The sequence below is a fragment of the Brachyistius frenatus genome, unplaced genomic scaffold (genome assembly GCF_029030835.1).
Source record: "Brachyistius frenatus isolate BFR_SWC_R1_liver_20210118 unplaced genomic scaffold, ASM2903083v1 Contig_40, whole genome shotgun sequence".
In the NCBI taxonomy this organism is placed as follows: Eukaryota; Metazoa; Chordata; class Actinopteri; family Embiotocidae; genus Brachyistius; species Brachyistius frenatus.
In genome coordinates, this window is record NW_027210639.1 from 698,010 (window position 1) to 722,441 (window position 24,432).

General features: G+C 38.4%; 1 protein-coding gene across 1 annotated transcript in view; it reads left to right on the forward strand.

Annotated features, from left to right (window-relative positions):
• tsnare1 (T-SNARE Domain Containing 1) overlaps positions 1–24,432 on the forward strand; it is a 171,502-nt gene that overhangs the window by 118,098 nt on the left and 28,972 nt on the right. Inside the window, exons 10-11 of the mRNA XM_069702094.1 lie at positions 4,013–4,095; positions 20,645–20,754. Of these exons, the coding sequence (XP_069558195.1) occupies positions 4,013–4,095; positions 20,645–20,740 (179 nt within the window). The 3' untranslated portion in view covers positions 20,741–20,754. The remainder of the gene's footprint in view (positions 1–4,012; positions 4,096–20,644; positions 20,755–24,432) is intronic.

Genomic DNA, 24,432 nt, shown 5'->3' on the forward strand with positions numbered 1-24,432 from the left:
GGACCACGTTTCATGTTTGCTATTTCTCAAGTTAAAATGTTTGACTTTGTCTTTGGGGGTGGCTCTAGAAATCCCATCAGATCACGACAAGGATTTTTTTCTATTTGGGGTTTGAATGAATGAAAACCTCATAGTTCACTCTGAACCACAAATGTCAACCTCTTGGTACTGTTAGAGGATCACTAATGTTATTAGGGTTCATCCTCTGGAACACACAAATGTTGCAAAAAAATTCATAGCATTACATCCAATTTTATCGTTGTTGATACTCTAATTAAGTGGGTCAGGTTCGGGTGCAATTGCAATCAATTAAATTACCAATTACTCAATCATTCATTCATTCATCCATCCATTCATCCATTTATTCATTCATCCATTCAGTCATTCAATCAATCAATCAATCAATCAATCAATCAATCAATCAATCAATCAATCAATCAATCAATCAATGGGTGGCTTTTGGGGTATTGTTGGTCTCGGACCCTGTGGCAGTTGCCTTCTTTGCCCAGTTAGTGATCCAGCATTGCACAGACTCAAAATAATGCTTTTGAACCCTGATACTCACCGCGTGCTGTTAATTACATGTGCTGTCATGTACATGTAATTTACTTTCTCAAAAACAATGGAATTAGTGTCAAGTGACCTCTTTACACCATCATGTCACTTATTTGTGGAAATTCTCTGAGTAGAGAAGCAGAGAAAAACATTATGAATAAGTGAGTTCACTTTTAAATCCCTATTTTTGTAACTGGTCCAACACAGACACAGATCCAGAAGCAGATTTAGGTGCATTGGCATTTTCATGTAGTGGAAAGGGCTTTTTCTGCACTTGCACTGAGTTGCAAGTTGTATGGACTAACTTGAACCCAGCTGCGCTGAGATGGGCAGCTCGACGCAACAGGGGTTTTGTCAATAACGAGGCACTGGTGCAGTCATGACGCACCTTCTTCAGCCATTAGAAATGAACAATGTGCTGGGCCACAGCAGTTTATTGGGAATGAGAGGAGCTGATTTGATTGGCCATGATTGAAGTCGGCTGTGACACATCTTCTAATCATCTATTCCTCCTACTTCACCACCAGGCCACGCTTAGGTGGGTGAAAATAGGGCCCACAAACCTTACTTAAGATGTACTTTGTGTTCCCTGCCTTCTTTAAATCACCAAAAGAAGTGCATTTAGTCAATTAACACAATTAATTCACACAACCTCCTCCTCTTGTTTAGTTAATTTTCTACAAGCTCAAGTGGTGCAGTAATTATCAGAGGCCATTGCAGGCTTAAACACAAGGCTTTAACCACATCTGTAAACTGGCTGTAGCCTTTTACCATCATCCCACTAAAACAATCAATAGCACTCTCCCTGTTATCAGCCAGCTGCAAATATATGTGGGTAATTATGTGGTAATACCAAATATTTTGAACCATCTACTTAAGTAAAAACATTCTGTGTCATCCCATTAAGTTATGTGTTTCTACAGCCTAGAAAGAAGAGTGCTTGCTATTTCAGCAGTGTTCACTGCTGGACCAGTGGTTCTTGGTAACACGCAGGCTGGTGGCTGGTCATGTAATGTGCTGCCAAGGCTGTTTGCAGGCTAACAATATGAGCTAGAGTCACTCTTTCCATCATGGGCAGGATGATTTACCAAGAGTACATGTGTTGTTTTTCTCATGTACAATATGGGAATGAAGGAATAACTGAATGAAAATGCGCTGCATATCACCTGCTTTGACCAATAATGAGAAATAGCTAGTAAATTTGTGTTAATAGCTCTGGCATGTTTGCTGATATTCCTCTTCAATTGATTCCTGGCAGCATTATATCAAGTGCCACCACTGGAATTGTTCAAAGTAAGAGCTTTTGAATAGTGACAGTGTGAACTCTGTTAATTTACTGAGAGATATGCTTAAAATATGATACCATAAAAATGACCTCTGATTGCACATGACACAGTTCAGTAATTTATTTTGGGGGTGGGCAATACCACAAAATTTGTTTTGATCCAATACCAAGTGTTACCCGACCAGACTCAGCAGATACTTGTCATTGCTAAAAGCAGCTGAAGGACAATCATGTGAAAAGCACCATTAATATGTACCTTCTGAATATATTTGAATCACCACCATTTAATTTGCCAGATATGAGGCATTTGTTTTTACTTTTTCGCTGTTAATCTCCCCTCCTCCCCCTTTCTCTTTTGGAACTGGAGTGACAGTCTGATAGTCTCACGGATTCAGACAGACATGGGTTCATTCATCACAAACTTAAGGAAGCAATCTCACCAACATGGAGGGTAGGGCTTTCCATATGACAGAGCATCCAGGGTTAAGCTGCAGAAGGGTGGGTGGAGATAGAGGCATGACTATTTACATATTCATAGATCTGTGCATACTGAATAAAAACAAGTACATCTAAGCCACTTCATTGTTAATAATAGTCCTTATTTATATAGAACTTTTCCAAAAAGTTTACAAAGTGCTTTAAAGTGAGTATTAAAAGCAAGTCAAACTTCTGAAAGAGGGATAAGAACTACAACCCCATCTCCCCAAAAAGTTTTGACACTGTTTAAAATGTAAATATGAATAGAATGCAATAATCAGTAAACCGTTGTGGTTACCAAACACTGGAGTTATCCAAGTGTTATCCTAAGGAATCTGGACTTGCTTGGCTGGGTAGATCAATGACTCACATGGATTCTCAATGACTCTCACGGTATTAACAACCCCAGAGGAGGTTAGAAGCCTGGGAGGAGCCACCAGTCATCAGTTAGAGCTAAAAAAGTGAAGAAAGAACCTCGAGCAATTCCATTTGCCTTCAGAAAACAGTTTCGTCGACCATGACCTGAATGACCAACAATTTGTACAGACATACAATGGATTTCCAATTGTATTTAAATATAATTCTAGTCAAACAAGGCTACATAATTCGACGCCACAGTTTACTTTTGGAGAAAGCCTGAAAAGAGAGTTCAGTCTATGTGTCACTACTGATGCTCCGTTGTCAGGTTTTATCTGACTGCAAATTCAGAAAAGTGATGTCACTGTAGAGTTTGTGATGTGGCATGAACAGGGCCACAAGGACACCATTATTTGTTGGCAACATGTCACTGGGGCTTAATGTTATGTCCAGTCAGCTGCTTGACAAGCTAGACTTCTACTGTGTGGTTTGTGTGTGCATTAAGAAATGGTGTGGGCTGTATGTGCGGTGTGATACTGTCAACATACAATATCGTTATCCTTGTGATTTGATTTGTGTTGACTTTAGGCAAGGCACGTTTATTTGTGTGGCACATTTCAACAACAAGGCAATTCAAAGTGCTTCACATAAAACCACTAAAAGCATCAAAACATAGAGCAAAATAAAAAGAACATTTAAAAACAGTTAAGAACAGTGATTAAAACATTAAAAACAGTCATTAAAACTTTAAACAAGCTAAAAAAAATAGGATAACAGTTAAAGTGCAGTTTAAGAAATAAAATACAGTAGTAAAATGCAGAAATGCAAGAAATTAATTAACATCCTTAAATCGGGTTCAATGAAAGGCAGCAGCAAACAGAAAACTCTTCAATCCTGATTTAAATGAGCTGAAGGTCTCAGCAGACCTTTAACACCTTCACCTCTTATTGTTTTCTGAGGCCAAGGTGAATTATTTTGTGAGTTTGTGTATAGTTTCATACATATGGAATTATCTAAATACAATGGAATTGAATGTTCATTTTCCATATGAACTCTATAACATTAATTTTGAACGCACAAAGTGCTATACAAGTTTGAAAAGGATGGGGAGTTATCAGGCAGAGAAAGATCAGTTTTATGTGAATTGTATTATTTATCATAGACTTATACTAGAATAGATTTTAGAATTTGATTCATACCAGACTAAAAGTCAGGATGTTTTGGCCTCTTTTGCTTAAATATGACCATCCTTTAAACCTTTCTCTAACAAGTCCAGACTTAAAGGAAATGCGATGTTTTGATGAATTGAAAGTGACCCAATCTGCTCTGTTTCCTCAGATAGCATCGAAGACTACATCCAGACTACATCATCTAATGTGGACTCAGCCAATCAGGAACTTGCCAAGGCCAACCAATACCAGGTAACTAGTGACTCGTCCCGTGCTGCCGTGGGCTCCTGGCTTTGCATTCACTTTGTTCCATTTTAATTGTGTGTACTTGACTGAGCTTTTGCATTGTAAAGCACTCACAAGAAGCTTAGCTTGATCAGCCATGCAAACAGGGACTTTGCTAACTAGATTACACAGCTTTATCACATCCCCCACTAGCATAATAACAGAGATGATGTAATTTCATGTCATACTTTACCCGCTTTTGCCTTCAGTTAAATTAATTGTATTTAGAGACAGGAAACATAAAATGCTTGCCTGAAGTCTTATAAAAATACAAAACCACACATATAATTTATATTCAATGGACATATTACTTCCACCAAGATAATGGTTATAAATTTGCAATTTTTTTGCCCACAAGTGAATTGACTTAAAGAGGAAAATACATTAATAGGCAACAGCCGCGTCCAGAAATTAAATAGAAATTGTTTTATTTTTTCAATCTCTGTGGTTTTTGGGATTGCTAGAATTTCCACTTCACAGCACATATTGGAGAGACTTTTATGAGATGCCCAAGGGTCTGCTTTCGCTCTTTCCTTTTAAGGACATATGTGTTCTCTGCCATTCTGTCAGGGACTATCTCAGTAGGCCAGAGCTCAGTGTGGCTCTGTGCTGTGTAGGCCCCTGGCTATGGTAAATAATGTATTAACTTAAGTGTCACAGGGTTAATAAAGGATATACCTTTTTTACATGGGTTACATATCTTAAGAGCTTAAGCCAAACTCTCAACCTGCAGCTTTTGACAGCTTTGGAAAATATATTTATTTCCATTATGGTATTTTTGATATTATTGATATGTGATTGTTTTGTGTTAAAATGTCAGTAAAAGGTCAAATCCTTCTGGAAACGGTTTCAATCTTTTACCAAAATGATATTTTCTTTGAATAATATTTTGCCCAGGGAGCACAACTATAATTTTGCTAGGTTTAAATCTTCAACATCACATCAGCAGCTTTAATATGGAAACAACTGCTGGGCACTTTCCAGAGTGTGTCATGACTGCGGAGCTTTCTGCCTGTCCCCTCATGCTGCTGCTCTACTTGAAAGGGAACAAATGAGCGAACGGCAACAGCTTTCCCATTAATTGTCATTTCATTATCTCAAGGAGAGCTGAGCCGTGACCAAGCTCACACTGAGCAATTTAGCTCTCCACCAATCCAGACGACCGCTGTCTTTGCAGAGGCAGAGTAGCTGAATGGAAGAAAAACAACAAAGGCAAAGATAGACAGACAGAAATAAAGTCAGAATGATGGACTCCCATATTCAGTGCTGTTCCATGATGACTCGCCTGTTGAGAACACTGGCAAACGTAGAAATAGTTGTCACACAGAGTTCATATATTACTACCTCTATATTTCTGAGAAGAACTGTTAATAACTGTAGCGATGTGGGTGGTGTGCATGGAGCAGGTGAAGCTATACCCTCATGAGTAAGTACTCCAAGTCTTGTCGCTTGATCAACATCAGCACATGGTTTTGTGACCACTGGTGCGGGTGCATCTGTGATTTTTTTCCATTTACCTGAGCAAAGACTGCACGTCACATTCTGGGTCAAACTATGTAAATCAGCAATGGAGACTCTTGAAATGCTTCAGAAAGCCTGTGGCAATCAAGCAATGTGCCTGGAGAAGCGTTCTGAGTGACATTCATGTTTCCAAGGGGCAGATCGTCACTGTCCAAGACCCAAAAAGGCACATCAGGTCAGGAACACAACCACATTGATTACCTTCGACATTCATGGGATTGTGTGTCGTGAATTCGTCCCCCAGGGTCAGACTGTCAATACCAAATTCAACTGATGTTCTGAGGCAAATGACCAGAACTGTGGCATGATGGCACTTGATGCACACTGTGAACTCACACCGCGTTGTAATCGTGCAAGTTTCTCGCATGGAACAACAACCGTTGTTCTCCCTTACCCCTACTCACCAACTTTGGATCCAAGTGAATTTGACAAAAACTTTGATGTACGCTGTCACTGTTATTCATTGAATCAAACACAGTTAGCTGACCAGAATTCCTGGCTCTGTCTTGCTTCTTTGACACTGCCTAATCAATAACCAAATGAGAGACAATACAATCAACCCAATGGCAACCAAGCTTTAATAACATAACTAAAGCCTGAACGTAAGAGTTGCCATTTCAGAGCTAGCGATCTGTAGGATGATGGCGGCAAAGGAGGGTGGACATGTTGCTGGTATTGCCCGTTTGTGCTTACTACTGATCAACACTTTTTCGCAGACTGTAGTATATTTAAAAAAAAATCATACAAATTGCCAAACGAGTGACCTAAATCTTTTTGATTTATTTGTCAAGCTCTTATCTATCATCCTCCCTAACATTTTTTTGTGTGGCAGTAGTAGCCACACAGCACATACTGTGGTAATAATTATTAGCTTGCTAGATGCTAACCGACCGACCGACCTACCTACCAACTGACCTACCTACCTACTGACTGACCGACCGACCGACCGACAGACAGACCGACCTACCGACCGACCTACATACCGACTGACCGACCTACCTACCTTCTGAACGATCAACTGACCTACCTACCTACTGGCCGACCAACCTACTGACCGATTAATCCAATGACCGACTGACTGACCAACCAAACGACCTACCTGCCTACCTACCTAGCCAAGATGAGAATGAGAAATGAGAAAACAGATACCGATGAAAAGGGCTTCACCTTCAAAGCCGCCCCAGCTTTTTTAGAAGCTATTTACAATATACACAACAATGATCTAATAGCCTTGCATCAGATTGGCGCACAACATGGTCAGGTTGGTAGTCCTGAAAAGAGGCAGAGCAAATTGGTATCAGGCAGGCATCATTTTAAAGTAGGCGTCATCATTCTTTGGTTCAATTACCAGCCACCACCTGCAACTCAACATATTTAGGAAAACACACAAAAAAGTGAACAGCACCACCATCATGCAGGGAAGGAGAACAGCACAAGACAAATAGTCTTGTCTCTGAGTCTCCATGACAGGGGGTCATCAGAATATTGACTGACTTTAACTGCCATCACTGCTGACATAGCAAGTGACTCTTTAACTGCTCACACTGCACATAGTTAAACTGTGTCTGTCCGCCTTTTACTGTTTTTACATTGAGTGGCATTGCAGCAGCTTTCAATGCCTTTTTTTTTTTCTACCAACACTTTTAACTACTGTCATTGCTGTATATACATCAACTGAAAAATCAGCTACTGTCAGCTTGACACTTCAGCTGATAGTTCAATTACTATTGGGACTTTCACTTCCACTGTAATGTGGGCTTTCATCATGGAAGCTTAATCTGACACTGCTTTCTTCATTTCAATAACTTTCACTGCTTTCAGCTTTAATATTTCTGTTGGCATTTCTGTTGTCAGTGCTTACATAGCAAAGTGACACTTCACTGCATGAAATGCACACACTTCCACTTACTCCAGTGCTCCCAAAATCAACTATAAGTTCTGCATTTTATCAGAAAAAACATTGTGTAGTCTAAACCTGGCTTTAGCTGAGAGGTCATTTGCTTTTAGGGATTACATGACACAAACTATACTTCAATTCCTGAAATTCTTCAACTCAACAGCAATATATGAGTAAACAATTAACATTTTCAAACAAACAATTTACAGTGTTTACAAATGCAACATAAAGCCTTGCATTTGTTATCACCATAAGACTTTAAATTAAAGTTTTGAAGGCTTGAACAATGCATACAAAGCTCCCTTTGCTAAGTGCATTTATTTTTCATGACAGGGGATGCCCATTAACAGCGAGCAAATGTGAACTAAACAAACAAAACCAAGTGACATTAACATGATGAACCCACAATACATTTTGTATTTATTGTTTTGATGGATGGACTACACATGGAAACTCATTCTTTGGTCTTGTTATGTCCAAACAAAACAATAAAGAACTTGATAGCGATGTGGTCAGGACCTTGCTTGTGCCGAGGTCCGTAAGCATTACTGAAGTAAGCATCCATAAGCAAATCATCGAGAGTAATATTACGATTATACAAAGAGTTACCAACTAAATGAAATATGTAATCAAAATGTATTCATATTGTGGGGCAATTCGCTCTCAAAATATACAACTTGTTGTGACTGTGATCTCCGTTTCCATCGCAATAATGGCTAATGACTAATAATTGGAAAATACTCTTATGTATCTTATGCAATGTTTACTACTGCAGGAAGTAGTCCGACCCTTAGCAACCACCTAGCAACAGGGAGGATTTCTAGTTGTTCTATTGCTTTCTAGGGATGGTTTCTCAAACTGAATAAATACAGCACATAGGAACACTAAACTGCTCAGCTAGCTCGGTCTGGTTTTAACTAAGATATCTACTGAAAAAAGATATTGATAGAATATTTTAGCACCGTGTTGTGTTAAAACCAAACCGGTCACACTAACCGCCGCTAGGATTATAAGTGGGCGACTATCCGTAGTGTTACGGTAAGGGACAAAAAAGGACCAATGACCCGATTTCACCAAATAGGTCACATTTAATATAATAAGTAAAAGCAACATTATATTGAATATTATATGAAATTCAATTCCAATTATATATTAGCATTGAGAAGGCGGAGTGATATTTCCAGTGATGAGCAGGGTGTGATGTTATTTGATTTGATTTGATTTGATTTGATTTGATTTGATTTGATTTGATTTGATTTGATTTGATTTGATTTGATTTGATTTGATTTGATTTGATTTGATTTGATTTGATTTGATTTGAGCACGTTCCAAATGTGCAGTTGACCGATCAGATCTATGGGTCAGAAATACTTGTCGTGTAATCTACCCTAAGATTTATGAATATCCTTTTTTTTATATATATATACCAATCAGTGGCTTATATTTACCCAATATGAAGTGACTGCAGCGTGAAGTCAATGGCCCTATTGTGATCACATACAAATTCAAGAGGAAAGAGGAGGAAGGGGGACTTGAAAGAAAGAGACTGACAGCAAGTCTGAGCACTGCTGTAGGCATGAACACTCCTTGATGCTGGTCTACATGCACCAGTGCACATCTCCACCAATGGTCAATTAAGAGCGGATGTCATTTTGTTCTCGTGCCCCGCCTTGTCGACTCACTTTACATTGAAAATAAATTGAATCTATAATCCATTATCCGGAGGCAGATTACTCTCCCTGCTGCAACTTTCTCTAGTTGCTGTGATGTTTTATCACCTCATCTGTGTTCAATGGACCATGATGAACTCTCATTGTTGATTGCTGCACAAGATGGTTTATAATTACCAATAAAACAGATGTTCTTGCAATTCACTGAACAAAAGCTCAAGCCATTTTTAAAAGTGGAAAAACTTGTGCAATAGCTAAAGTCCTTATTGATTTGATTTACGGCGTATGTACTGATTTCATTGTTTAGACTAAAAAGTCTGTTCATTTCCAGATTTGAAAATTGAACTCCAACTGAACAACTAAATACCTTCTGAGCGTCAAAAACAAAAAGAGGAAGAAGGAAAAGAAAATCAATGTGACACAGTTTCCCTGTGGCTACATTGAGAATATTATAGAGCTATTGTGATTGTGGAAGGAACAAAGGAACAGGAAGGGGAAGGAAAAGTGGACATGAAAAGGAAGATGGCTCATAATTAAATGGGTAGACGAATGAATGGATCTATCCACATGCTGACACATCTAAATTGTTGATATTTTTAGAATACGATCATGAAAAAGAAAAACCCAACTACAGTGTTTTGGCTCTGAGTGATCACTGTACCTGGACTGGGAGGATGGGCCAATGCTGACAGATTCAAGGAAACTGGCTTCCTATTCAATCACTCTTCCCTCTGTCCCTCTGGACTCTTTATGCTATTCTGAAGGATATGCAGTGGAAAAAACTATGTTTGAAGTTACCCAGGTTGATGTCAATGACACTCCTCTGGCGCTGCCTCGATCAGCCACAGCTGGACTGAGCATGTTGAAGAGGAGAGAGAACACGTGACTGCAAATAAGACATGAATACAATTCTGAGATGCTTCTTAATGCACATTTTTGTTTGATTAAAATGATGAATGTAAAAGGCCAACTAGCAACTGATGTGTTCAGTACACGCAATTAAAAAAAATATATTGTTTTAAGAATTGCCATTAAGGAAAAGGAAAATATATTTTACTTCCTGTAAATATATATATTTTTTTAAAGTCATTGGTTTTATCCCTATGGAACTTTGAATGTGTAAAATATGTTCCTCTATATTTAAATCTGTCCTTAACTTTAATCATGAACATGCAGGAGATGTCAGGAGATCACCAAAATTGCAAAAACACCTGCATATGTGAGGCTACCCATTCATGTCGGCATGGCTAATATAGCCAATCAGGTACAAAAAAAAGATTATATTTGTGAGTTCAAACTTATAGCCATAGTTCACATATAACCAAATTAAAGCATTTTGCATCATAAAAACGAGTTTACCCTGTATGTAGGGGTTAGTTGTTACTAAATACTTAACAATAAACATACCTGCATAGCTGACGGCACATGAATTTACGTGATACCATAAAAAATAAATGAAAAAAAAGCACAACATATGGCCCATTTGGAGCACCTACACAAGCAAATTGAGCTGGCATGCTAGAGCAGCTGGATGTTTATGATGATGTGTATATTTCTTAGGTTTTACTGGTGTAAGCTAATTTAATAACTTGCTTCTTTGAAAGGACCAAACAGTTACAAAGAATGTATGAAGGAGTTTACTCACAAATTTAGTGCTGTACTGAGATGTTGTCGGGGCTCATCCTCCTCGGTACTCCTGGAGATTAAGGATTTCCTTAGTCTGTCCATCAAGTAGCTCTCTGGCTGACCAGGTGCTCTACAGGAAGAGAGCAGTTGGCGTCGTCCATAAAAGGCTTGTTTGAGGAGCTATTCAGTTAAAGATGTTTTCCCCTGCAAAATCCAGCAAAGTGCTCCACCGGGCCCCTGTGATCCTCCTTTTATTCACTCACCAATGTGACTTTGGAATTAGCAGTTGAATAAAAATGGTATTTTGAGTGAGCACTGGTGATATATCTGAGAACTGCCACCTACAGATCCTTGATTAACAAAACCTTCCAAATCAGAAAGCGTGAGAGAAAAAAAAAAAAGCGAGCACAGAAGCAGTCATGCCGTTTGACTGACATGTAATCTTTGGAGAGCACAGCACAATAAAAGAAATCAAGTCTGACTAACAAAGTTTGAGGACTAACTGAAAAGAACACAGACAACAACAATTGATTGCTCAGCAGTAACATTTCAGTCAAAGTAGAAGACAAAAAATAATTATTGATTACCATTTTATGTGAAAGGTTATGTTTGGTGTCTTGTAAGATGTAAACATGCTGTAAATCAGTATTCACATGTTGGTATGGATTCTTACGGTATTTCTATTGCATGTGTGAGTCAGGCTGTAATAATAATCATATCCTGCTTTGTCTCCCCAAAACTAATTTCCATCTTAACTCTGCTCTTGACACATCTGTGAGCGAATGTCAGCCAGGTTAACAGCCAGAGCAAAGTCAGAGCAACCGTGCAAAGTCAGGTTGGCCCACACTGCAGGTGCCTGATTCCCACACCTTTTACAATGTGAAAGGCTCTATAAAGAAAGGATTCTCTTATTGAATCCAGCATGATTGTACACATCACATCTTGCTGTGAGACTAGTTCACCTTCCTTGCTCACGGTTAACCCTCAATAACAGCAAATGAAGATTCCTTTGTAAATCAAAAAAGGTTTTGTCCATCTTTATTGTATTCTCTAAGAGCGTCAATGAATGAGCCAAATCACTATAAATGACTTTGTTTCCTGTTGAAACAATGAGAAGTGAAGCAGCTGGTCACAGTTGAGGCAGTTGGATGTGATGTGTGACTACAACCGGATTTGATTTGAGGAAAGCTTTGTTCTCTTAGGAGTCGAAAGCTCATGCTGATATTTTGCAGAGAAATGATCAATAATAAATAAGATCTGATTGGTCAACTGGACATTTGGAACGTGCTCAAATCATCATAACATCACACCCTGCTCATCACTAGAAATATCACTCCGCCCTCTCAATGGAAATATATAATTAGAATTGAATTTCATATAATATGTAATACAAAGTTGTTTTTACTTATTATAGGTCTATTAAATGTGACCCATTTGATGAGATCAGGTCTATTTTGGTCCTTTTGTGTTGCTCCGAGCACCCGTACCGTAACACCATGGATTGTCGCGCACTTAAAATCCTAGTGCCGGCTACCTGGACCGGTTTGGTTTTAACACGATACGGTGCTAAAATCTTCAAAATACATGAGTCCATCGATATCTTTTTTTCACCAGATATGTTAGTTACAATAAGACTGAGCTAGCTGAGCAGTTTAGTGTTTGTATGTGCTGTATTTATTCAGTTTGAGAAACCATCTCTAGGAAGCAACAAAACGGACTAGAAATGATCTCTGTTGCTAGGTGGTTGCTAAGGGTCAGACTACTTCCTGAAGTAGTAAACATTGCATAGATTGTTTTTCAGTTCTTAGTCACACACTATATATCGCCATGGAACCGGAGATCGCACTCACAAACAGTTTAATATTTTAACAGCGAATTGCCCCACAATATGAATACATTTAGATTACACGTTTCATTTAGTTGGCAACTTGAGGGTCTGCTTTAACATAAAACCTCAAATTGCTTGCCAACATCCAATCTTTTTGTTTGGTTGTTCACATTGTTTGCACTCGATGATTGCACTTGTGTGTCGGCTGGTTCCAGACATCTGAAACGCCAAACAGATATAAACCTTTTGAACAGGTCCAGTGCTGTGGTCGGTTTCCACCGTTTGGAGAACAGATTGACCAATCGGAACTTTCTCGAAACGTTACGAATTGGGATGCCACTTGCCTATAACTATGAATATTCTAACAGTATAATGGCCACAAAAACCTCAGCAAGATGGGGGAAGTAGATGTACCGATAAGAGACTATCTCGTCAGTCCTAACTTCTCTTAGCACCAATCCTGAGATGGAATCTGGATTGTTCTTCCAGTCAGAGCCCACGTCGCCTGAGCAGGTTTCGTTATTTTCACCAGTTCTGCTTTAAACTGATCTGATTCTGATTTCTCACCATCTTCATCTGCAGGGTTGTTGTCATCAAAATCTTCTAATATCAAATAAAATACTGGCACACATGTGCTGTAGCATCATACTGTCACAGTAAGCTAATAAGAACCGACTTCTTTTCACTGTTTTTATTCTTAAGTAACTGTGAGATAGCAGCATATCATGAATACACACAGGAAAGAAACATGACCAACCAGCATTTGTATCAAGTTATACTCTTACATATCTTGAGTCTCAAGCGATCGTAGTTTAAAGATTAAAAAAATATGTTTTTTCATCATTATCATTAACAAATAGTTTGAGGATTGAAAAGGAAGAATTTCATAGAAAGAAATGAATGAATTAGACATGTTGAAATCCAGAGTCACTAGAGACCCAATGTATGCGTGTAAACGGTTCAAACATGCACAGGTCCCTTTAAACTTCTCTAAAAACATATCTGGAGATGGCCACTGTCGAATCATCGCTTCTGGCAACTTGATAATAGAAAGTCACGTGTTCTGCCATGATTATTCAGTGACAAGTTTCCAGTTTTCTGTACTTATGTACTTATGCTGAGGTCAGAGGAGCATCCAGCATGTCAGAGGTAGAAAACAAGACTTATTTTAGTTTTTTTGTAACAAAAAACAATCAGCAAAAGGCCAAATATGCTGATGCTGTTCAGTGTTTTTGTTCCATTGTTGACAGTGGTTGTCACAGGGCTTCCTCCCAGGATGCCAGGATTGGCCGTGAAGTCTGTGTTTATTTGCTGCTCCTCTTAAATATCATAATCAGGGTGACTGCAGGGGACTCTGAGTTTTATGTAAATTACATATAAGCCGATTACAAGTGAGGCAGTCCCGCTATAAACATTATTTATTTTATGGACTTCCAATTTTCACGACCAGATGTGATAAAGAGAGAATAATATTACAGCCATTATTGCATTGCATTGTTGTTGTATTATGAGGCTATTTCTCATGTCACACAAGGTAAGTCGTTTTTCTCCCAGAGACCAAGCAAGTTTGTCTTCCATGTAAAAGTGTTGCATTCGATAGCTGATTTGTACGGTAGTATTATCAGCTTTAATGATTGTAATGCAGTTTTTCTGCATTCTCCCTTGGGGGACATTGGTGTTTTTCAAATGATTTATGGTTTTAGGTGTGTAAAGAAATATTGGTGAATGATGTCATTCATGTTCTTCTCCTCTCTACGTCCTCTTCTCTCTCACTAATCTCTCCTTCGTCCTCTTTGCCACCACTGTTGACCTTCATATGGGCAAGTGGGATTCCTTGATCATGGAGAGCACACTATTTTACATTTCTTCATGCATTTTGTCTTGATATCCATAAAAATATATGTTTGTGTTTTTAAGTACCATGAACATATCTCTATATAGTTTGACATCTCCCTTGAGCTTCTTTCTGCAGCATTAAGAAGAACAGGCCATTTTGTGTCTAAGTTTAATGTACTTTTATATCAAGTACTCTCTCTTCTGATTGGCTGACTCTCAGACATGATAAACCACAGGTTTTCCTCAGTCTTGTAACCCGCTAGCTTCACGATGGAATGAAAGCTTGATGTTTTCTTCTGCATTAACGGTTGGACGGTGATTATTTATTTTATGGACTTCCAATTTTCATGACCAGATGTGATAAATAGAGAATAATATTACAGCCATTATTGCATTGCATTGTTGTTGTATTATGAGGCTATTTCTCATGTCACACAAGGTAAGTCGTTTTTCTCCCAGAGACCAAGCAAGTTTGTCTTCCATGTAAAAGTGTTGCATTCGATTAGCTGATTTGTACGGTAGTATTATCAGCTTAACGGTTGGACGGTGGGCCATGCCGAGGACAGACATATGACATGAAAGTGTGATTGTGACCACAGACTGTACATAAAAGTCTTTGTAGCTTCCGGCTCTGAAAAATTAGGTCGATGCAGAAGTGCCTTAAGCTGCAATACCACCGAGTGCCACTAGAGGTTGGCTCCAAAAAGCCTCCCAGTCCATTGGCTCCCATTCAACTTCTCTCAGAAATTTGTCAGTCAATAAAGTATATAGTAATATCTAGATGTTTTTAGCTAAAGTCACTCCTTCTTATTAGTTTTCTGGCAGTCCATCTGAAAATAATCCATCATTAGTTAGAAAATAAACTTCAAAAATATGTGTTTTTGGGGTTGTTTCTTTTTGATTGACAGGCCTGTGGTACAGTCATGTTACAGCTATCGGTGGACGGAACGTAATATCGCTGGGTTTCCAATCAGATCAAGTCAGATCCCCGGCTCACCCAAATATGGTCACTACTGGCAATGAAACTGCTCCGATCTAGCAAGATGACGGCGGCCAAATTCCGAACTCAAGGCTTCATAATGGCCGTTCACAAACCAATGGGTGACGTCACAGCTGGTTGCTGCTTGTTTGTGACGTCACACAATTACTGAGGTCCAGTGCCACAAGGAAGGAGGCTCCACATGAATGATAAGAAGGCCAGATGTAATATCAAAAGTGAACTTAGAACAACAACAAAAAACACGAGCACTAACAGGGAAGAAACTAACAAGTAGCAGAACGCTGGAAAACAGCAGCACAAAGAAGAACATGACAGTCTGGCAAGTAAGTCGTGCTGAGCAGGGTGTATGTATAGTATCTACTGGACCAGCTGATTGGCAGAGTGGCTGCAGGTGAGCAGACTGGGGTTGATGCTGAGAGAGAAAAAAGCCCAAGAGAAAAAAGTAGGGGTTAGGTCACTGGTGTCGTAAAAAGCTCCACAGAGGCACCTTGTCCGGGGTGGCTGAGTAAACCCTGGATTTGTGCCTTACCTTCACCTTTGTGGACTCAGAGGTATCTTCGGAGGTCCCTGTGTGGAGGGTGCTTTGGTTGTAAGGTGTCTCATCCATTTTTCAGTGGCTGATTTTTGTCGTCTTTTCTATTTGAGATTTTAATGGACAGAATTTTTGAGGTGCATCACAAAACCGGAGCACCCAATGTGGTGACCTCAGGCTCGCGTCTCTCCTTTTCGCCAACGATTTGGTTCTGCAGGCTTTGTCAGCATGTGACCTCGACTGTGCATTTACTTCAGTTCGCAGCCAAGTGTGAAATGGTCAGGACGAATGTTAGCACCTCCAAGTCTAAGGCTAGTGTTCTCTGTCAGAAAAAGATGAATTGTTCCCCATGGAATGGAGGGGAGCTCCTGCTAAGTGGGGGAAAAGGAAATTGACGTAGCAACTGTAGTTATGTTCTCCCTTTATTTTGGGCTGTCATCAGTGGGAGCCCAATCTGTGTCTCCTGCCCTCAGCTATTGTAGTACGATTAGAGCTAGCAGCTCCGTCTTAAGTATACAGAGAAGTGCTCCAATTTCTTACAAAAGGAGCCATTTGAGGTGATGCGTACATCTGATCTGAAAGTGTGTGACATCTCCCACCCAACTGAAAGGTGACTTTGGAGCAGACTCGGGACAAACTGATGCATTTTATGTCACTGAGCTGGTCTGAGAACCCCTCAGTAGGGAAAGAAAGCCTCCTTAGTCTGCTCCCACTCCGTATTAAATATTGGGTACTGAATTGTCTTCTAAAATGCATATAATGTTCAGTTGAATTAGTCTACGTCACCATTCACTGGTCTGTGGGAATAACCTTCTGACCAGACACTCACAATCATTATTGACATTCCTTCCAAAAATGCGAAATCAATTGTGAACTAATATGCATTTCCTTACACTACTGTTCTGAATTTGCATAGTTGGATACAATGAAGCACACAGTCGGTGGTGCTAATTCTTCAGTGGCGTACATTATACCATTGAAGAATGAGGGTGCAATGAGATGACAGTTGAACAAAAGAAAAGTATTTCAAAATTATGAAGAAATTACATTTTTGTATTTTTTTTTAAAAACTTATGTCATTGTACTTATATCAAATGTAAAAAACTTTTTTTTTTCTAACTTCAGTTGTTCCTGCTTAATTTTTATTCCCGAGATTTGAAAATCTGCAGAAAATATTTCAAAAATGCACTCAATGCTGGATTTTAGGGAAGAGTTCGGGTCACAGTAAGAAACAAACTTAATACTACTGAGGATGATTTTTCTTAAGAGGATTTTCTACACTGACAAGAGTAAAAATCTCAGTAAAATATACTTTTTTTTTCCATCAACAGAGTCTGGCCCTCCTCCAAAAACAACCCCACAGGTATTTTTGTGTGAGCAGGTTATTACAACCTGGTTCCACTATAAAGTTGACTGACCTCTAACATCTGTACAAATAACAACAATAAGGTGTCACGGAGAAGTTATGCAGTTCAAATTACGTCTATATCATGTTGTTTTTTCTTTGTTCAGAGAAGAAGGGTTGGTGCAAGAGGCTGATTTTGCTTTTCAACAGTTAGTCAGGACAGTTTTTTTTAACACTGCACTTATTGTTGCCTTGCCAACAAAGGTTGCATAACTTTGGGGTTCAAGTCATTTTTTACATATCTCTGTGGGTCGTATTTCAGGCTAAGAGCGAACGATCCATCTGGTCATAAGTGTTGGAGGACTTGTTACATCAACATGATGTAAGATTCAAACTGTAGCTTTTAAAATATGTTTTTTTTTTTAAATATCAGCGTGGATATCAGTCTTTATAAAGCCGTATAATTGTATGCGAGATTAACTATAATCTGTAACTCTTATATTCAACATTAGAATAAAACAGGTGTGAGGGAGACACTGTCTTTTTTTCCAGAGGGCTGGCACCACCCATTGGTCCTGAAGTGTTGGCACCGAGGACACGTTCTCTGGCAGATTAAGTCACTAGTGATAAGAGCATCCCTCCTCTGTCTCCCTCTGAGGCTCCCTGTCCTACCTCTCAGCCTGCCCTGCAATCTGGAAAATACTGGTTGAAAAATACTGCAACACTTCCTTTGTTATACTAAGCCCTTTTCTGTTACCCCCTCTACCTTATTTATTTCCTTGTTCTCCCCAAATAACAGCAGCACTGGGATGAGTGAGCGGAGGAAGAAGAAAAAGACGGGAAATAATGTATGGAAGAGCGAGGGAGGGTATAGTGAAAGGAGTGAATCTGCACTGTCAGAGAGAAGCAGAGGATGGCAGAGAAAGTTTATAAGGCGTAGTTTAGGAGGAAATGCGGGAGAGAAGCTGGGGAATCTGTGGTGGCCAGCTGCAAGAGGGGAGATAGCGGAGAAAGGCTTTTAATTCTCAATCCCCACAGAGCCTTTGAAAATTACCAATCTTCTTATCACAGACGCAGGGCTGCTTATGCAAATTGTTGTGGAGTGGAACGTTTAAACGGAAAATTACTCGACAGCATTTTTTCTCTCCCTCTTCCCTCTTCCCTCTCCCTCTTTCCCTCTCTTCCACAAGAAAGCCTGTTTTGAGTCTCAGATAAGAAGATGAATTGCTCTCTCCGTGCTTTGAAGCGCGTCAGGATTTAAAGACTCCAGCCTCGGCTCTGGTCTAACGCCACTGCTCGCGCTGCCTTTGTAGCAGAAAACAAGCTGGAAAAAAATTTGAGAAAAAGCATTTCAAAACAACATAGATTCTGTGCTCCAACACATCGTCCCTGCCTGAGGAGACATGGAGCAAAGAAAAATATATAAATATTTCCTCAGCCCTGCTCTTCACTCTATTTCTTTTAATATTCTGGCTTAACACAGTCAACGCATTTTTTTTTTTCAGACATGGCAAGTAATTGACTTGAATGAATAACGTTCATGTGTTGTGTGGAATGAATGTTTAGTGCATTGAAAATCTAAATTATACACAAGGTAATATTAAAAATGAAATTAAAAGAAAGTCAGTCAAGAGCTCAAGTGGTTAAAATTAAATAAAAATAAAAATGAATGTAATTATCTATTAAATTGCATGAGTTCATAATTTGAGATCAAGTAGTTTTTGACATATTTTATAAAAATAAAAGCTACATTTTTTTGATACATTGCCATGTACTGTATGTTGGTGATAATTACAAAATGTTGTAATACCAATACAGTGTCAATTTAAAAATTAAAAGGTAAAAATGTATATTTACATATAAATTTGCACATACATTGTAAAACGTAAAAAAAAAAAAACTATATATATATATATACAGTGAATACTTATGACAATGTGATATTTCAGTTTTTCTTTTTTTAATAAATTTGCACAAATTTCTACATTTCTGTTTTTTTCTGTCAAGATGGGGTGCTGAGTGTACATTAATGAGAAATAAAATGAACTTTTTTGATTTTAGCAAATGGCTGCAATGAAACAAAGAGTGAAAAATTTAAAGGGGTCTGAATACTTTCCGTACCCACTGTGTGTATATATATATATATATATATATATATATATATATATATGTATGTATGTATATATACAGTGTATATATATCTATATATATATCTATATATCTATATATATATATATATATAGATATATAGAACCACTCTCTGCTTGTACGTAGTTTACTCTTCTCAGTCTCACTAATAGCATCTTAATGCTGAAACCCATCTTTCACATATTCTCACATTTGTGGTGTGCTTTTGAAAATACTCTAATATGCCCTTTGAAAAGATGGTAATTGAAGAGCGTACACAGATAGAATATAGTGATAACCATGCAAAAGTCAATAGTCATGTTTTGTTTTTCTTAATTATAACTTTAAAGTTCAACAATGACACAGGTACTAAACAAGCTGCCTAACGGATAGCTCTACATGGACTGAATAAGTTCACAAGAAAAATATTTTATTTGGGAGATTTAGCCCTTTAAGGATGCTGTCACACATCACAGTGATAACTCACAACACTTCGATGGAGGGAAGTGCAGACCAAACCAAGACCGTTTTTTGTTTTTTTGTTTTTTTTAAAAATCCCATTATCAGTGTGTAACGTGACGTGGATTGGTTGTTTATTTACATGTTTACCTCATGTGGCTGAATTCCTTGTTCTATCATGTTTTGTTTTCAAGATGCCTGCCCCCCCCCCCCCCCGCCCCCATTTTTGTTCCTGCATATTGTGGGTGCATGAAATTGTGTGATATGGAGTTGAATTGAATTAGTTGAAAAAAACAACACAAAAGGTGGTATTGAGGTTTTGTGGCTGTGTGGTTATGAAACTGAAGCTTGGCATTTACAGTGCTGCTAATGGACTACGGCAAGAGCTTTCATGTATTCAAAAATGATGATGACAAGGTATAGCGGAATATTTTCGCTCATACAAAATTAAATCAGTACTGTCTTGCAAAAAGCACAAAAAGAGAGACTGGCACGACAGACAAATATGACTTGTTAATGACAAACCAGAAATACCAGTTTTAGCATCATAATTTTCTCCAAATGCAGTGTTCCTTTCATAGGAGACAGCAGACAATGTGCACCGTCCAATAGGGAAGTGAATAATGCTTTCACTCCACCCACTAATGGAATTTCTTCACCGCTTTTTACCAACAGAGGCAGCTGAGGAAGAGGAAGTGCTACCTCCTGGTGGCTGGAGCTATCATCCTCGCCATCCTCATCATCATCATAGCTGTTTCAGCAAGAAAATGAGACTGGCTGCTGCGGTAAGATCAACAATCCACAACATAACACAACCCTCATCTGAGACTTTTGACATTGTCCAGTCCATATTGGTGTGTTTTTAATAATACTGCTGCTGGGACAAACAAATATACCGGATTGCTGACGTATAGAGATTCTGTTTGCTTTTTATTTCAGTCGAGGAATATCATCCACCCGTGTTACCACGCATAGAGGGGGAGGGTGGTGACATTTCCCAGCATGCCCTCACTTTTTAAACTACATTCTAAACAGCACATGCACATACACACTTATTTTCTGACATATTGGGCCATTCAATGGCAAGAAAACATCACAGGTGTTGAGCAAATTGTAAACATGATTATGGCAACTGAGTACTTCCTGTCTGGGTTAGTTGAAGTGGACAGGGATGGAAATCAGATTGTGTGGTGGCTTTAAGTAGTTCTTCATTATTTAATCATTAAGGTTTTCAATTAATCAATTTATTTTGGAAAAAAAGAGCAAAAAAATGAACTGGCACAATGGATCATGAGTGACAGTGTGTCTGTTGAATGTGCGTTACTGTTTGGTACACGGACACAATCAATTGTGTCCTCACATGACAGGTAATGTGCATGACCTGATGCTCAACTATGATCTCTACATCTTCTATGCGGACACAAGCTAATGTTCACCTTGTTTGTTGTCTCTGTGTCCAAATTCATGTCCTTGTTCATTCACCTCTTCCAATATAATAAACAGCTGACCTAATAGTGAGCAGTGAATTCAGATTTGAGATGCTTAGAAATGGTCATTATTTGTCGTCATCACTGACAGCTGTCACATAACGATAAGTGTGACACATCTAATTTCGGTCCTTGCCGTTGGACACTTTGTTGGTATTCAAAATGTTCAGTTCTCTGTGTAATGGATACATTTACACACTCGGAATTCAGACGCTCAGATAAAATGGTGGACATTAAATGTGGTACAGTATAGAGTAAAGAGTAAATACAGCGGCTGTGTTGAGCACAGTATGGGCCGTGCAGTCTTTGTATGTCTCAGCTTTCTGAAATTACGTTCCAAACTTTAAACTTTGATGCCGCAGCTCTGCAGTTCTAAGAATGAACAACAAGCTTTCCTCCTCCAAGCACGATTGCTGTCACGCTGCACAAACTGCACAAATGTACCACATGAAGAAGAAACCAATCATAAACCAGTCATTGGGCCACAGAACGGCAACTTCAATTCACTAGCATTAAGGTTATAATTCAAGAACAATGCAGGAGCTTTGGGAGGAAATTTAAAGAGTTTATACACCCAGTCTAATCATCCTGCTTGTCCTGCAAACTAAGTGTGACAGCATGCTTATTTTACACCCTGAGCAGCACAGATGATGTCGCCACACAACATGATTAGAGGTTCAAGAAATGTATACCATTTAACCCACAGAGGCCAGTTCAGCCATGTTTCCTTTCTCCCAAAATGAGTGTTGAGTTATGCGTTTCACCAGTTTGGGTGGGAACCTTTCACCCTATAGACACAGTCCCTAAATGCCTTAACTCGCTACCAATGTGGAAATCATATTTGCAGTGTGCAAAAGGGCTGTGTAAAGACAACAGTGGGAAACTGATGATTCCCCTATAATCCAAACCATCCCATAATCCTTTGTGCCTTGTTGCCCTCATAGAATCAACCTCATCAGAGAGTGTTAATACCATTTAACAATACAGGATGTGTTTGGCAGACAGTGCATAAAGGAATAACTTTCATTTACTATAATATGTGCTGTATTTGGAGTGTTTTGATCACACAGTGACATATTTAATTTGATAACATTTCAGGGTTTTTTTCTCTACATTTTAATAGAAATCACAGAAAATTGAGTGCGTTCCTTCATTCTTGACAGATGCTCATCAGTGTTTTAAAAGAGAGATTACTGCTGTTTTGTTTGCCAGAATCTTGAAATGATCAAACGAGCTTTAAAAGGCGATGAACATAGAATCTCTCAAAGATGAATATAATTTAATGTGTTGGTCAAGTCCAGCTCAGTTTTCTGCTTGCTCTCTGGCTTTATGAAAATGCTGTAAAACTGTGGGCCAAACATTGGCAATGAGTTTCAGTTGCATCCATCAGCTCACTGCATCAATGTATCTCCACTTCAGATCCAGATATAACCTTCACTGTCATGTATTAAGTTAAGGATTAACATGAGCCTGTATCCCTTTTGTCACTGTCAAAGCATCGGTTTGCACTTTTAAATAGCCATGTCAATTTGTACGTAAGTTATATGGTATTAAAAAGCCCCTTTTTGTGCTTTTGCTCATGCACGATTCTTTAATATAGTGTATCTTTGGCAGTCCAAATTTACACTTGGCATGACATAGTTTATTTAACCATATTTATAAATTAGACATGTAAAAAATAAATTACATAATAAATTAGGTAAAACAGACAGTGGGCAGGTGATATATGCTGGATATTTGGAAAGTTGTTGGAACTGTAGAAATTCACTGTCAATAACCTTTACTGTAGCAGCTTCCAACGCAAATTGATACTCAGAAGATATTTTTGATGGAGTGTGACCTTGCGTGTTTAATGAGTCAGACCTCCCAGTTGAAATCATACATCAAAGATGAGATTGAGATGTTAATATTTATATACATTTATACCAAGTGAATTTGCACAAATTTACAAGCTTCAGAGATGATAGCTGCTCCAGCAAATATTGAAGACAATCCTCTAATAAATGTCCGCTTATCATAACCCATAGTTTCATGTATGTTTCACCGTGACAGTGTCCCTATAGCGGCCATATTAATTATGATGGGAGCAAGTGAGGAAGTTATACAGCCAAAACATTGGCCTAGTTTGTTATGCATGGGAAAGTCAGCAAAACTTATGATTTGACGAGATTGTTCACACAAAGATTAAATTAAATTGTACATCAGAATTATTTTAGCACATTTATATGCTGTTCATCCACTAACTGAAAAAGATGGTAGCTATGATGTCATACTGTCGATCCATGTTTTTTTGGTACCATCTATATACAAAATTTGTGTTTTTGCTTTTTATAAGATGCAAGTGGTAAAAACTAACATTTATTTTATTTATCTGTTGGTTTATTCAACAGGGACAGTGCAAAAAATAATAATAAAAAAAACATTTCTGTAAATGCACTAGAGTTACCCAAGAGGCTATTCAGGTCAGTAGTTAAAAAGTCACCCTAAAAATAATACAAGATTCAAATTACAAAATTATAAAGATGCAATACAATAATATAGAGAAGAATAATATACAATTTAGTAAAAATTGTATCAAGACTTTATTTGTAGGTACTATTAAATAAATAGAACCTAATACATAATAATAATACATGACATACAAAACAATAAAATGAGAGATGTTAACAGAAATATGGACCTAACAGGATCACATTGTGCTGTAATGTGAGACATCAACTGAAACATGCAAAGCAGAAGCCCAGATATATATATATATATAAAAAAAAGCTAGCACAGTAAATAAAACACATACATTAGTCTGACATCATGGAAACAAACCACAAAATAGACATGCATACAGTTGCCTGAAATTTGCAAGTTAGCCACAGAAGACAGTAAACAGGGAGGGAAGTTCTGAGCGACAGCGGTGTAACTACATGCAGGTAATGTGGTTGCATAGCGGCCCGAACAGACAGATTCTTCTTTGATCATTTA